Source organism: Synchiropus splendidus, chromosome 4 (assembly GCF_027744825.2).
Source record: "Synchiropus splendidus isolate RoL2022-P1 chromosome 4, RoL_Sspl_1.0, whole genome shotgun sequence".
Classification (NCBI taxonomy): Eukaryota; Metazoa; Chordata; class Actinopteri; order Syngnathiformes; family Callionymidae; genus Synchiropus; species Synchiropus splendidus.
The window spans coordinates 17,940,077-17,957,143 of NC_071337.1; the positions used below are offsets into that span (position 1 = coordinate 17,940,077).

General features: G+C 40.9%; 1 protein-coding gene across 4 annotated transcripts in view; it reads right to left on the reverse strand.

Annotated features, from left to right (window-relative positions):
• tbc1d22a (TBC1 domain family, member 22a) overlaps nucleotides 1–17,067 on the reverse strand; it is a 124,213-nt gene that overhangs the window by 52,392 nt on the left and 54,754 nt on the right. For all 4 annotated transcript variants that reach the window (XM_053862450.1, XM_053862452.1, XM_053862449.1 and 1 more), the window contains one exon: nucleotides 3,150–3,256. In XM_053862450.1, coding sequence (XP_053718425.1) covers nucleotides 3,150–3,256 — 107 coding nt within the window. The remainder of the gene's footprint in view (nucleotides 1–3,149; nucleotides 3,257–17,067) is intronic.

Sequence of the window (17,067 nt, forward strand, 5' to 3'; positions counted from 1 at the left end):
TTGATTCCCGATAACAGGATTGGTGCATCTCTCTGCAATCTAGAAGAACCTACATGCAATTGTGACATAAATTTGGTGAACAATTTAGAAACTAAAAATGCAGTAATACAAAGGTGTAAGAAATGTGGTGGACTCTGTCCCTTTGACTATTGGGCTGGGAAGTGCCAATTAAAAGCAAAGAATTCTTCAGCTAATTGGCAACACAAAGTGTCCCTTCAGGTGTACAGTAGCATGAAGGAGGGACAATAAAAACGAGCTAATGACCAATTTTCGCTATTAAAAGTGGAGAAAGAAATTATACTCTGTACCTGTAATTATAGGACGTACGTGGGTGGGAAGCAGGTTTCTTGGTTGAGCACTGCTGCGTCGTAACGTTTTCTCAAAGAGCTTTGTGACGCAAACACCAGTTTTACACAAATTGGGGAAAGACTGGTTGAATATCTCAGATGCTTTTAAAGGCGGTGAGCAAACGTAATTGACCAGGCAGAGTCCCAGTCTCCCACAAGACCCCTTCCCTCCCACCGCCCCATGAACCAGGGAAGAGGGTAGTGGATGTGAGAGGGTTTGAGATGAGGTCAGGGCAAGGATTGCCAACTAATTATGGTGGTGAGGCACTCAGCCTTCGTCGGATTGTTTAGAAAGCATTAGGGGGAGAAACGCAGTCTTCCCTGATGCATTGCACATAATTAGTTTGTAGCCAAGGTCACAAACAAACACAAGTGTGACACCAGAAGCATCTACAAGCACATAGAGGAGCCACACAGGGACAACATCGACTCTGGAGCCACAACCGCCGTCACTGCCACGCTCACTTTGTTATTAACTTCAAAAGTTCATTGACTATCAATAGATCGCATATGCTTGGTGTCTGTGGGAGAAAACATCAAAAGAATGTGGAACATTTGCAAAAATCCTTTTACCCCATTAACTCTGATATTCGTACTACACTAAGCATCCTGCCGAATCGATACATTTAAAGACTAACAGTTACTCTAGCTTAGGGAGTATTGACCTGAGTGGATACACTTGGCACTTGCTTCTTAAGCATGCTGCCCAGTTAAGAAACTGTGTTTGAAGGATCATTGTAACCCAATGTCAAGCATTGCCATCGTTACATCTGTCCCCAAGGGGGACACAGGGTTGGTGAAACCCATTGGTTTGACATTTCACGCTGTCCAGTAGGATACAGAGATAGAGGCTGCGGACTATTGTGTGGCAAATTACATTTTGAGGGGCAGAAGCAGAAAGGGGCATCTGATCGTCCACTTCATGTTACCCGTGTCCCTTCCTGTTCTTGTATACATGTGAGTAATATCGGTGCTGTTATTTGGTATGGAATGTGATTTGACATGGAAACATGGTAGTCAAAGCATATATGAGAGATTGAAAAGCAGTCCACAACAAAACACTGTATGTCTGAAAGAAAACTGTAGGACAATAATGTGAACTAACCATCTACCAAGCTATTTAATTTCACCCTTTTCTAAGTTAACTGCAGCAAAATAATATTGTTAGATAAAGTGTGCACTGACAATACCCTTGATGTTAAGGGATATCATATTGCAGTTATACATTTTATTTTTAAGTTGTAGTTACACTAATCCTTTATGTGGCAGCCTAGCCTCCAATTACAGGGTGGCTGCTATCCCATGCTGAAGTATTACATCAATAAGGGCATTTATGATGTCAACTATATGAGCAAAACACTTGTGGTTGCCACTCGTCCCTCATCCTTTAAACTTGCTGCACCTATTTCTACTGACGCTCTACACCTTTTGGTCAGAAGAACAGGCTGACATGGTCACTGGCATTACAAGAACATCCAGCTGCATGCAATGGTCCAGCAATGGGCTCTACATCCAGTGACGTCACTAAGGCTCATTTCCGGTTCGAGAAAGAGATTTACACTTGCATGTCGATGCAATTTAGCAGAACCACCTTAGAAAACAGTACTGCATTTACACTGCATTATTTATGCATTGTTCCCAATACCTTCACTTTTACTGCAAATGTGTATTGGGTACAAATATCAGTTATCAGCCCTGGAAAAAAAACATAATTTTAAACAAAACTTTTGCTTAATCATAAAATAGTACCCTTAAACAGAGAAATATGTTTAGAATTGGGTGTGAGTTTGGGTGGATGGCATAAAATGCAGTTGGTCACAGAGGTCTGAAAGGATATTCCTATCGACTGCACACTTAAGCCGTCTCAATAATACGCAAAACAATCATATTCCCTGAAACACAAACTGAAGAGCCACTTCAATAAAACACCTGTCGCCCAAGTGTGCTCTGGATCAAGAATAACATTAATGACAAATAATGACATATATAACTCGGAACATTTTGTGTATGACAGACATTGTAATGGAAATAATTCAAACTATTCAACTGCATCTCAGACAACGTGTTCTTAAATAAAAAATACATCTGGTCTTGGGGGACCTGGGCGCCACATTGACAGTTGAATAAGTAAGACTGTAAATAACCTGTCTGTAATTGAATGTATGTTAAAAGCCTGACCCAGACAAGGAATACATTCTAATTGATTGATGATGGTTCCTTTGTGAGAAGTCTTCCACCATGATTGTTTGGTGCACAGATTTTAGACTTTTTTGTGAAATAATCCATAACTACTTACACTTTGTTCCCTTTCACAAAAAGCTTTTTCACTTGTGGCTACCATTCTTGAATTTGGTTTGGTGTACATTTCTGCCACACAAAGGCACTTTTTAATGCCATGCTAGTTTTCAAGATGCACTTTCTGGGATTGCAGTTGCAAGACAGAAACTAGTAGTTGCTCATACCGCCCAGTCATTTGGTTTTGTACACCAGTGTGTAGGCAGCAGTATGGCAATCTTTCACCACTAGTGATCATGGATAGCTATCTGACTGAATAAGAAGTGAAAGAGATTGTTTTAAATAACCTTAATCTCCATCATCTCTGAGATTTACGGTTTAAACCGAGTTGGGTACTTGGCTTGATAACGGGCTTAGAGGAGTAAACAACTCACCCTGACTATACCTCAATAGGCAAGTTCAGGGATCCAAGCCTGAAAGCCCAACAGGGCAGGAGAACTGACAGTTGCAAGTGAATTTGCTTGTGGCAACCATATGAAAGTCCATCCTCTTTGGACACGTGCTTACCTGAATGCCATCTAGCAGTTTGCTCATACACCAAAAGCTGTCGGCCTCAATATTCCTCAGGGCCTCTTCCTGGAGACTGGACACGTCAAAGTTTTCCACTTCTTCCTCTGGAAAAGCAAGGAAGAGAGAGCATGTGAAACATGTGATGGTGACGTTGACACTATAAGGGAGAGGAGTGTCAAGATAAAGGACGGGAAGCTATTCAGGATGACTGACTCAGGAGGAGGGAGCTCCATCATAAATCTAACAGTTCAGAGCAGAAATGAGAAAGGTGTAGGAGCAAACAAATTGGGAAATACACAGAGGCAGTGAAGTCGAGCACCTGGTATACGCAACAAACTGTCCTCTCATTCACAGACAGGTAGAAAATCGCTAATAAGACCACAAAAGGTGGTATAAGAAAGTGGTATGTGGGAATTTCAAACTAATTTTTAGCAATGTTATAATTAAAGATGAGTTACAGAAGCGCCTTTGTTTGCTATTGGCAGTTACATCAGCTATTTTAGTTTTGGGTTAACACTGATTTCATTTTCAAGCCACTGCATGGAAGAGCAGATTATTCCCTAGTATAAATGGCAGAAACTGCATTTTCTTTATTTGTGTTAATATGTTTCATTGGATTATTAAGGAGTGTGGGAGGGTGTTTGGGTTCATGCCACCATGAGCAACAACACACACACCAAGAGTTCAGCTATTCTAGGCCATCACTACATTTTTCCATCATCTTTTCCATACAAACAGTCCACTTTGGCTGAGAGACAGTTCGGAGTTATGAGAGTTAAGGTTACGAGAATGTGCTCAGGATGACCATAACCAAAGGTATCGCGACAACATTGAGCTTAGTCTTATTGTCATCACACTTTACATGTCATTTAACATATTCATATATCTCTAACTTAAGGGGCAATTTCTTCACTAAATCTAAGTATTTGTGAAGGGCTAGTGGCCAATATCATTATATACAGTATCATTTTCATTAGACTTAACTGGATAAAAAAAAAAAATTCAATCTGCAATACTACCATGAAAAATTTCATTCTTTTTGCATTTTCCAGTTGATAGAGGGATGCAAAAATAAATTGAATAACAGAATGGAATTTAATTAAGGGCCACACATGGCCCCAGGGCCAGCCTTTGGCTATGTCTGACATTTACAGCTAGATTTCCTCTATTGAGCCCAAGTGGGATGCTACGAAGTAAAGAAGGGAAACATATTTATTGCTAAGTGTTTCGTGTAACTATTTTTCCCATACCCTCACCACACTGAGATATACCAAATGTAGAGAGAGTTTTCCACTGTTTTTGTCGATATGTAGGTCAAGTGTGACTTGCAATGTCAGTGCGACCTCGCCATCAGTCGAGGAGGACTCTTCCTCTTAGAACAGTCAATGAGGGCCACAAGGACATATGATGTGTGTGCTCTGTACACCTCCTACACTAAAGGAAAATCCAGGGGAGAGTCCCCGTTCCACATTCAAATCGCAACTGGATTTTGCATGTGCTTCTATTTCACTACCACAAAATACACTATTTACATAATTGCATATTAGTGCTGTCACGAAATCAGATTTTCACCCAACTCTCTATTATTGTGTTTCGGGAGGGAGACGCAGGCAGACATGGAGAATGCAGAAAGCATAAGTGTTGAAGTGGCAAAGGATCATTACTTGATATTATAGTATGCACATTTTTAACACGACATTGAAATTTCTTGTTTTTTTCCTCAATATACCATATCAGCTCTCTTGTATATTACAATATTTGAATGCATTACAACATGATTACATTGTGTGTTCTGTTTGAATACAAATTAGACTCAGACATCTGGTTAGAAGACATGAAGTGGCACACTAAGGGAATAGTTATTCCTTAATGTTGAGCCTTCCAGCATCTCCGGTGGGTGACTTCATTGACGGGTGTCATCATGTGTCATTAGCGGCAGTAGTGTGCGACGAAGAGCAGAGGCTTTGACGGCTTCCTGACAAGCCCTTGACAGCCAAGTAGATGGGATATAACTGATTAACAAGGGCGCAGGGAAGAAAACAATCGAGAAAAAGTCCTGAACTAGGATAAGGACTTTGAGGGATGTTTGAATGTGGTCATAATACAGAGAAGGATGTGATGTGTTTATACTCTGTGGAAGCAATGTTTTTGCACAGAACTCAGCCAGCTTTGGAAACCCCGAGTGAAATGCTGTCAAGTTTGTAATGATGATGTTCAGTCTGACAGAAAGTGAGCTGGCAGGACGTCTGGACTACAAAGCCGCTAACATCTAGGCAGTAAGTGTATATAGGTGTGTGTGCGTGTACTCGTATGCTCTTTCAGCCCACAGCACCGACACTCATCACTTGGTGTCTGCCTCGAGTCTAGCGATGGGGTGGAATACAGAGTTGGCTTGAACATGTTGAACCGACAAAGATCCTTAAGAACAATCAGGATAGCAGCAACGATAGTGCTCCATATGTATAAAAATGTTTGGTTAAAAGTTTGGTTTAGAACTTATTAGATTTTAAATTGTATGTCATGCATACATCGTCCATTAAACACTGCTTAGTCCTGTTCAGGGTGGTTCAAGGTTATGGGGAGAACATGCACCTCCACGGAGAAAGGTGGTTCAACCCGGGCATCAAACTCGCAACCTTCTTGCTGCAAGGCAATGGTGCTAACCACTAGGCCTGCATACCGCCAACCGTATGTCACTATTGAGAAAATAATTTAAAGCAAGACCCAACTGAGCCTGAGAGACACAAATTGTTCTTCATTGTAGTCCGAAAAACCCAGCGCCACTTGCGCCTTGACATTAGCAGGCAGCAGCTCCTAACCATCACCTGACATTTGAAACCATGATGCACGTAAAGAACTGCATACCAACGATTACTATTATTACCTCTACACTCAACAAGGGTTGTTTTCTGCACATTACGTGAATGTGTTGCATTATATGGGACAATGACGACTGGAGGCCTCAGGCCATTATGCCACAGGGCAAGAGAAGAACCACTGACGTACCATGAAGGGTCATGTTAGCATCCTACCACTTTACATGGACCAGACTAATTTGGGTCAGTGTGAATATAAATTATAATCCAGGGTACAGAAATGGGCTCAAAAATTCACTGTCAACACTGTCATCTGAGCAGCTTTCAATTTGACAGTTATTGTGAAGCACTCGACAATGAGGTCACAAGAACCAGTCCTTCTCTGGAGGCAGCGATTGTATTAGAATTGCAGTTGAAAAGATTAATTGTAAACAGTCTGACTGGCAATTCACATGGTGTCGTCGCTGATTAACAAGGTGATGAAGGACCTTTAAAGCTCTGCTGCGCAGGGAGACCCTGACTGTCCCAAAGTCTCAAATCAGTCATTGTCGTGGCTGAGGCTTTCCAGGCTTGGTTCCAAATCTAGACCTTGACTCTGGAGCAGATTAGAAGGGACGGCTTCCAACAGTCCAGCGGTTGCACTGGAATTGGACAGAGCTCATCACAATAACAAGGACACACAGACAAAGAAGCAGAGGAGAGACTGCAGAGGGACTGACCAGACTACAAAGCAACACTGCTCCCTATCTGAGGAACTGGCATCGACACTTTTTTTTTTTTTTTCCACAGATGAAAGAAAAGACTCAGGTCAATATTCAATAGTTTAAGCAGGATTGCCGACACGTTGATGATCTGAATAAAAGATTGGATTCATCAAAGCTGGCCACTACACATCTGATGGTCTACCACAGAAGAGCAGATTTCATTTCTGATGACCCACTTGATCTATCCTCAAAGACATTGTGTTTTAGTAACCTGGTAATTGAAAAGCAGTCTGCCGGTAAGACATCTTTGAACGACTGTGTCGCTGCTTCCAAGACAACTTTAATCATTAATCATTGTCACTGCATCCACGCAGACAATTCTGAGTAATTTTGCCACTAGATACTTTTTTAGAAAGAACATGTTCTCTGTGCATCAGTGCCACCCAGTGAGAGAATCGGATCTTCAGGATCTGGTATCAAAGGTGAACGTACATTTGTATAAAAATGTCTCTGAAAATGTGAAGGTTATTATGCAGATGAGACAGTGATACGCAATAATGACTCAAATGCCATCTATCAGTGGTTAGGTTAGGGGAGCAAAAAAAAAAAAAAACCTGACAACCACACAATTCAAGGTCTTGCCAGTCTGGCGGCCACATAAATCAATTTAGCGGGCTGGATTTGGTACCTGCGAATTGAGTTTGACACATGCTCCAAACAAACAAGACTTTTCTGAAGTGAATGATCCGTCATCTGTCAGATCCAAAAACTGATGCGGTATAAGGAAAATTCAGGTGCTTAACCACTAAAAGCCCAATTCACTTAAGTACTTTTGCCCTTGGAAGGCCAAACACAACATTGGAAGGATGAATATTGTCATTGTCATTCATTATTTTCCCCAATTCACCTTCATATCATGATCATCTCTTGATCCATCGCCATTATGATTTCAAACCACTTGACATTGGTTTGGTTGCTATTCCTGTCCTACCAAGCTGTTCTCCTCCCCCCACATCTCTTCAACTCGTCTCTTATTGGCTGCGGAGTCAGTTTCCTGCCAGCCCCCAGGGCTCATTTCCTGTTTGTCCTGGCGCAGGGGGCAACATGTCCAGGGAGACCGATTGCTTGGTTGCTGCCAGCTGTGAGCACTTGGCACAGCTTGGCGGGTTACACCACAAGAGAATGAGAGACGAAGACACACAAAGAGAAGAGTACACACAAGACATGACGCTTCCACCTTCCCTCTACGGTGGTAGGATGGCTGGATTGTGTGATGTAAGATAATAAACAAGGAGGTTTGCACTGATCAAATAATGATGTTGTTTTCTGTGCGTGCGTGCGTGCGTGCGTGCGTGCGTGCGTGCGTGCGTGCGTGCGTGCGTGCGTGCGTGCGTGCGTGCGTGCGTGCGTGCAGTCAGCAAGCTTGGCATTGATTACAAACCATCCCAGGCTAAAACTTATAAGGATTGACTGACCCAGAAAGTCACAATGACAGATCTCAAAATAAGTTCAGATAAAACTCCACAGTGGCATGAAGCACAATGTTCCAGCAATGTACCAAGTTGACAACACCACCAAACCTCAAACAGCTGAGGCACGCACATTTTTAATCAAGACATTGTCTTCTTTTGACATTTTCCAGGACTACGAGCAAACCACACCACACAACCACACAATCAAATTAAAAAAGGTTGTCCCCACATGGAACAATTAGTAAGCTAACGCTCTGTTAATGAGTGGAATCACTTCACTCGGAGGTGGTGTTCATACCACAGATAATTAAGAGGAGAGTCAACCAGGTAGGCCATGCAAGTCGCATGTTGAGAGAAACTTGAAGACAAGGTGTTCACACAGTGTGTGAATATACGAAAATACAGGTGCAGAATGGATGGTGGAGAGGTGAGAAGTTTCATTTCAGCTCTACATACGCATCATGAAGAGGGTCTGACTTGAACATTACTAGATCTTGAGTGAAGATTTAGCCAATATTTTAGGGCGAGAGTGTTACACGCAGTTTTGGTCAGCTCTCCATTTATTCACACAGCAGTGCTTCACTTTCTGATCATATTTGGTTCTGAACAGACGCCTTCACCAAAAGTGATCACCAGACACTTGGGCGCAGTTGTGGCAAAGTTGTTCCATCAAAGTACCATATAAGCAGTTGCCAATACTTCTCCAACAAAGCTAGCATTAAAAAAGCAAGTCATCTGACAAGAAGTAGAAGAAGAAGTAATTGTTCTGCATAATGAAAAGTGAGGTGGATTTTCTACCACTCTGCTGATCTGTTCAAAGCACTGAACAGCAGCTTCTGAAGTTATGGTGAGCTTTAACAGCAGTTGAACTTGTGCATCCATACATGAAACAACAGGCCCCAAAGTTGCTGGGAGATAATGCCAGTCCTAGGCATCAAATGGAATACTGGTATTAAAACCATATTTGCCTAAATAATGAGCCACTTACCCTGTGGTGAGGGTCTTTCTTGAATAAGTGGAGGGGTGCACATTGTTGGATGTGGAATAAGGCCAACGTGCCAGCTGACAGCTGACCATGTCTAGTCTGTGGCAGCTCAGACATACAGTATCTGAACACTCAACGTGTATCTAGCTGAAAGCATTGGCTCCATTGCTCCTGCAAAGCATTTGTGCAGAATGGCACAATGACAAAAAATGAGGAAAAAGTGAGGAGTACTCCAAAATGACAACAATTTTGTGGTTTAACCATGTTCAATTAGAGGCATCAGCAAGAAGTCTAGACCTTAAAATACCTGAACTGGCTCCCGAAACAGCACTTGCCATTCCAGACTTCAACAACTGTGAAACACTCGTGGCACCACAGACTGTAACTGCACAACCGAAAAAGAGCCAAGTGTTACCTGTGGGAACCAGGTAGTTCACAGAGAATACCATTTTAAACGTTTAGTTTAATTTAACTTTCTCATCTTGTTGATTATTCTGCAGAATTAGTAACATGATAATTATAGTTTAGGATGAGCATAATTTACTATTCAATAATATGTTATCAAACGCATGTTGTGCGGTTGTCATTTCTATATATATATATATATATATATATATATATATATATAACTGGGAGTAGTCCTCTGCTCTGAGAGTAGCTTGTAGTTTCAAAAGGGCTGGTGACCTCTGCATCCTGCAACAGGACAAGTACTTGTGTATTTCATGGAGGCATTTGTGTCACAGGGACCAGCATTCGACCAGACATGGCGCGTGCCAATAAAACAGTCACCAGCAACAAGCAGTAGCCCCACTAGATCAGGCACAAGCACCATCAGAACAGTCATGTGAGACACTAGTCATATGGTGGATCACAACCATGTAATCGCATCATCAGAGGCAACCTATCCTCACAGCACAAATCTCTTCATTCATACCATGGAAACTGGCAATCGCACCACCATGCACCAGAATCACTTAATGTGTAACAGAGTGTATACCTGTACACACTTGAAGTCATGATGGGGTAGTACACCCTGCTTATTACGTTAATCAACGTGATGACGTACGTGTTGGAAGCAACCATGCTGAAACCTGCTTGGTCTGGGTTAGTGAGTGCAAGACATCTGGGGTACATGGGGACGGGGCAATATCGTATTTCAGCAAGGTCTAGGTCAATGGCTGGTCAGTAAACGGGAAACACAGTGATAATAAAAGCAGCATCTTAGATTTTTGCAAAAAAATGTATTCATTGTATTTTGAAAGTGTTGCAAACATTTGCAAAGCATTGCAAATGTTCAAAAAATAAAAACAAAAAATTCTACTCGGTTAGCTCAAAGACACAGAAAGGGAAGCCAAAGAAATACTGTGACACACAATAATTTACTCCAAACTCACCACATCACTCATGATTCATAGAACATTTGAAATGACATAAATGGTGTGACGCGGGTGAAACAATACATATAATACGAAATGGCCTTTTTCCTTTTCGGATGCACGTGAAAGTGGTTTAATCTCTTAAGATGTCCAATCCAAGTGGAGCATAGTAAATCTGCCTACCTAATGCATCAGAGACATTCCAGAGCTGAAGGGAAACTTTCCTGACATGTAAGTGAAGTATCAGTCCATTAAGTCATTAGCGTGTGTAATCTGCCGGCTTACTTTGTTCAGAGGAAAGAGAGACATTAGGAGGGAAAATGAATAAGGAGAGCGAAATACGATGCATTTGTACGTCAGAGTTAACTGACGTCCAATAGACTGGGTGGTAAAAATGACTTTTCGACATTCATTGGCCCATCTGGGAGCTGAAAAGAAAATGTGACCTGTTTGAACAAGTCTTTGTTGCAACAAGTGTTTGTCAGCCAAAAGCTCAAGACCACATTAGTAGCAAAATAATATAAAACAAAATATATTGAACTCTGATACAATGAAAAATACATATAATGAAAAAAAATGTGAGACTCATAAATAATCTTGTGCTTGTATTATATATTTTCAATAGTTTATTTATTTTGTCATAGTCACAAACCTTCCCAAAATTGTAGCCAGATGAAGAGAAAGTGCCCCTTCCACACAACAAATTATTCATGAGGTGCATGGTGCATCTCATTAAAACTGTGCGTGTACTTTTGATGTGTGCGCCTTTCATAGTAATGTATCCAAAACACCACACAGCATCACGCTACGATGACTGTGTCAATTGCCTCCCAATTGCATCAGGTCAAGCAGAACGCCTCTCACTGGTGACTGAATGATAAAACAGATTTTATTTCCGTAGCTCACGCATGGCTGACAGATGAAAACCAGATATAGAGACTTGAGATCTGAAGCCAGGGCTTAAATTCATGGCTTTTTATAGTTCAGTAATTAACTTCAGCTAAAAATATTAAATAACCCCAGCCACTATTCACAGACCATAAATCATTTTTTGACAGAAGTATTTCTCTGGATAATTTCTGAGCATGATTGCTATTCAGAGGGAGTATTGGGAAGTTGGGGTGTTGGAATGGGGGAAGAAATCTGCTCAGATGTAGATGAAAGCGAGGTATTGATTTCAAAACCAAGTAGACAAACTAATATTAACAAACAACAAGCTGCAACTGCTGTTAAAAAAAAACAACAACTTTGGATTGTATTGACTGCAGACAACGCTTCTTAAAAGAAATTAGAAATAACATTCTCAACTTTAAGACAGTAAAAGCAAAGGATGGTAAAGGGCAGCGGTCAGTGCTGCAGCCCGAAGTTCATGGGTTTGGAAATGGATCAAGCTCAACCCTGACTCTACAGTGAACTTGGGTCCCTCCCAGTGTGTAATTTGTATGTTCTCCATGTACATGCATGGGTTTACACACACACAGTCCAAAAGTATGCAAAAGTCGATGGTTGAACTGTCACTAGAGAGTTATTGGTGCCTAAATTTGACCTGTGTCGGACTGAGGACTGGTCCAAGGTGTCACACACCTCCCAACACAACTGGAAATGAATCAACAAATGAATATCCACATAAAAAGTTAAATAACCATTTAATGAAACATGAACAAAAATAGGTGGGAAACTAGACACAAAATGTGCAGTGGAACAATTAGCAATGAGAAGTATTTCTGAAGGAATATTTTGATTATATGATTGACTTGACTTCATACACTGAAGGTAACTCAGTTGTGTCCCATTCACTTGTTTTGAATGACATTTTCCTCTTGGGTGACAGGCTGATTTCTGCTGGTCAGGTCAGGAACGGAAATTTAGTCCTGACATCTGTATGGGACTGTCATAACACTCCTCTTAATTTTTGCATTATAATAATTCCCAATTCATTATACCAGACCATGACATTCTGTTATTCATAAGTAGTACTTTATCTGCTATAGCTATTCTGGTGACTGACAATAGCCCAACTATACAGCAAACAGCATTGCGTTGTCATTTAAAATCAGAATTAACCAAGATACAGCATCGTTTATCTCAATCAGAGATTAGCCCCAAATGTATGCATTCTGCAGATATGCTCAAGAGTGAGAGGTTTTATGAGGTTTTTGGACAATTCTCCGTTCATTTATGTCACACACATTTTTTTCCTAAACCTACATCAACGTCTCAGGCTATGAGCTGCAAGTAATGCCAGTCACGCAAGGAAAACACACACGCTTTCACCCAGGATCGATAGAAATGCCACCAGCTGGAATCAAACCAGCGACCATCTTGCTGCGAGGCTGCAGCCCTAAATCTTCCACAGCTGATCCGGTTACTTTGAATGCGGAGCGGGTTTACCTGCACCGACTAGCTCTCCTGGTGAAGGGGAGGGTAAACAGAAACAGAATCAAGTCATGGCAGTCGTCAAAGGTATTAAAGAAAAGAACATTACAGAGGTATGAAAGAGAGACGTCGATACAATAAGACCCGCAGGGCCACAACCAGACGGCTGATTCAATTTCAGAGCTTCAAATGCTATTACTTAACCCCAGAAACATGGTGATTACCTTCCAAACCAAACAGACGAGTGGAGATCGAGATTAAGGTTGAGTCTGGAGCGAACCACTGAGATAACATCAAATAAAATCTCAGAGCGAAAAGAATGCCTACACAGAGTAATAATCCTGCTAAATGATTGAGGCAGAAGGAATTAGAGGAAGCCAAAGCAGATAAGGGCGAGGTAAAGGGAGGCTCTTGCTGGATGTCAGCATCTGGGCCCAAGCGATGGCCGAGCTACTCATTAGAGCTAATAACAGCCGTTCATCAGGGGGAGACATTGAAGAAAAGGCTGGGCCACCAGTGGCCAGACCGCAGCCAGGAAGACGCCAATATCACTTCACGGACCGCAGCCCAAGATTGCTCTACACGGACAGCCATTTAACAGGAGATCAGGATGGATGTTGAGGAGGGAAACTTGTCGCCATCGTTTTGAATAATTAACTAATGCTCATTAAAAAGTGTCTCTCTGAACATGTCACTGTTAAATTCAGAGACTGGAAAGTTAGTGTCCATTAATTCAGAGCGCTGAGTCAGTTTTAGGTGCCACAGCAATCCCTAATCTGGGAGACTGCCTTTCATAAAAAAAGAAAAAAAAAAAAACTCGGCGGAATGAGTTCCACTCCAGTGAAGTATGAAAGTTCAGAATTCGGGGTAAGCTCGCGCTGACATTGTGCTTCTCTACGCCCATAAATACTTTGATTTAGGTGTCAGGATTGGTATAGTGGTCGATAAAATGTGTGGACGGGCGCCTTTATGGTGGGAAGTGGCAGAAGGAAGTTGCATTGGAAATACTTTTTAATGCAGGACCTTCATAAATCCAGATCACATTATCATCCGAAACATCATCTTGTAAAGTAGATCGCAGAATATTTAATTCGATTAGAGAACAGCCATGTAAATGTTTGCAATGCACCAAGGGGTACAGCCATCTTGTATTCCAGCAAGAAATGGAAAAATACCTCACAGGATACACAAGCTAACTTGAGTGCCTAGTCTGTGAAAATAGGTTTGACTAGCTTTGACCATGTTGACTTCATTATAATTGTATAGGACAGTAATAAGCTGCTAGGATGATTGATTTAGTTCAGAGGGACAGCTCGGCAAGTTAGGGGGGCCAGCATGGGAGGGCGTCTGGCCCGATGATGGTTTTGAGAAAAAAAGCTTCTTTTTGACAAAGCTTGTAAAAAAGTTGTAAAGTCAGTCTGTTTCAAAATCCTAGCTAAAAGTCTGCTATTTATTATCATTATTATTATAGGTATTTTTATTTTACCTCAGTCATTTTTTTTTACTTAGTCACAAACTGACAAGGTGGCATCTGCGAGAGTGAAACCTTTTTATCAAACTTAGCGAGGTAAGTATTTACAAAAATCCAAAATAGCTCCGGATAAACAAGTGAATTGTGAGTTTAGACTTTCAAATACTGCACTCACATTTTGTTTGTTTATGTACAGCATCACCACTTGACCATACAGTGCAATAACAAAACAACAGCAACTCTCAAGTTTAAAACTGACTGGATATCACTTAAGCATTATCACTTCTGGTAGAAACTTTGGTAATTTGATTTCTGACACAGTAATTCCAGTAAAGCCACAAACCCTTTCACAGAGGTGATTATTTATGCTTCTGCTGATAGTGCGCTGCCGCTGGGGCATGAGAATGGAGTGGAAGTAAAATAGTGAGGAACAGAGGGCAAGAAAGGAAATATGTTGGAAAGCTGTGAGGAAATGTAAGATGATTTACCCAACAGATGCACCACAAATCGCTAAATAGCAACCGCGTGCTCCACCAGAGTAACACCACTGTCTTCGCTTCACACGAGTGGTAAACGCTTTTGTGGTTCAATGGATATTTAGCAGTATATGGCCACTCTGTCAATACAGATAATGGACCAGAGATCGAGAGGGGAATTAGACCAATACACGGCAATAGTGTCAATAAAATACCATCAATACTGATTACATTTATAGGTAAATAAGCAGCAGGTCATTTATCCTCATCAGCTTTATGCAACACAATATTATTAATTTGGTTTTGGGAGGTAGACCTGCATTGTTATGGTTGGGGCCGCAACAGCAGCTACACGCAATCACTTGGAATGACTACAGTACATTTGAGGTTATTCTGCTATTTCAAAATGGCACTATTTTGGTCCAATTTACCATTTTCTTTTTTTTTTCATGTTGTTCGATCTCAATTATTTCAGATTTTTTATAGATTATTTTGACAATGCCCACTTTTGAAGGTTCTGAAATTAAAACTACAGAAAAAAATATTTAAACAGTTTCACATTTAACAGACTACAGAGCAAATGAAATTATACAAAATACAGAAACAAGGCAAAACAAATAACATGAACAATCTATATCGAGGTTTTCATAACAAAGCCAAATAAGTATTACAACACGCTCAACTCAGCACACTAATAGAAACCCGAACCAACAATATGCCTTGTTGTTGGAGGCTAATGCTCCAAACTGTCTCTGCATTCTTTGGTGAAAAATGCCCCCAAAAAACAACAATCTAGCAGTCCAATAGAAAACTTTAATAAATGAACTAAATGTTCACATCAGACATTCAACGATAGCTCACGCCTCCGACAGGACAATTCACACGCCATATCCATCAGCTCAACAAAAATTTGTAAATAATAATAAAAAGTTCATCATCATATCTTGGGGCCGAGTTAGTGAGGGAAGTATGAAGGGTGAAATGTTTTCAGTCATGAATACTTCATATTGGTGTGCTGTGGTGAAGAAAGAGCTGAGCCATAAGGCAAATGTATTGGTCGATCTATGTTCTGACTCTCCACTGTGGTCATGACTGAACAAGGCCGCAGTGCAAAAAATTACATTTTCTGAAGCGGGGTCTGGTGTGGACTCTCTCTTCGTGTAAGGGTGAGAAACTCAGTCACCTGGGAGAGCAACAAAGCTCCTCAGCATCCAGGGACTCTCATGAGGCCTTGAATAGGAAAGAGGCCATGGGGCAGACCCACGAGATAATGGAAAGATCATGCCTCGCTGTTGACAGGGAAACACCTCATTATTCTCCCAGAATAGCTGAAAAGGTTTCTGATGGAAGTCTGGGCCTCTTTATTTCAACTACCCCCCCAACTAAGCTTAGAAAGCAGGTGAAAATAGATGAATAAATTAAGAGCTTGACAACAGTAAAAAGTGGCAAAGAAGTGCCACTACAGTAGAATTATTTATCTCAGCTAAATACTAAATGCGTATAGCGCATCATCTACCACAATTAAGAAATGGCTCTGGGATATTTGACTGAACAGAAAATGACTGTAATGAATACATTTTTTGTTTATGTTCACAAAAATACATTTAATACAAATATGTTTGTTTCCTCACAAGCAAAAGCTAAAAACAGTAAATGCAAATCCAAAATTGGATTACATGTTTACCACAGAACACATCAGATATTTGTGAAAATAATAAATACAAATAAAAATAAAAAGAAAAGAGGTGAATATAATGAAGGCCTAAAATGCATCTGCATTTCTGCGATAGTTGTGTGTGAAAAGGAAGTGCGCCAAACACGCAGGAGAACAAGAATCATTTGTCCATGAAAGCTCACGGCAATCTTCTAATACGTTCATTAAAATATTTTATCTTTCGGCTCATTTTGCATGAAAACGTCATGAAATGTTTTATAAACCATGAAATACCAAACGAGTCCATCTTAAACAATGCAGGAGATGATTATTTTTATGGCGGGTCTATAAAGAGTAAAAGAGGAGTTATTAAAAATGCGCGGCGGTGATAATGACCTGTTTTCATTGAGAGCGGCAGAAAGATTGAATTTCTGACTAATGCCACAATTACGTGTCGTAAACAAATAAATGATGTGCTGAAAATGCTGGTCTTGAACGTCTCTGGCATTTCAAAGCTTCCACTCCTCTCTGTCTAGCAAGAGCAATCAAAGAGAGCTAAGTGTTCACAAGAAAAGAAGAGGTGAC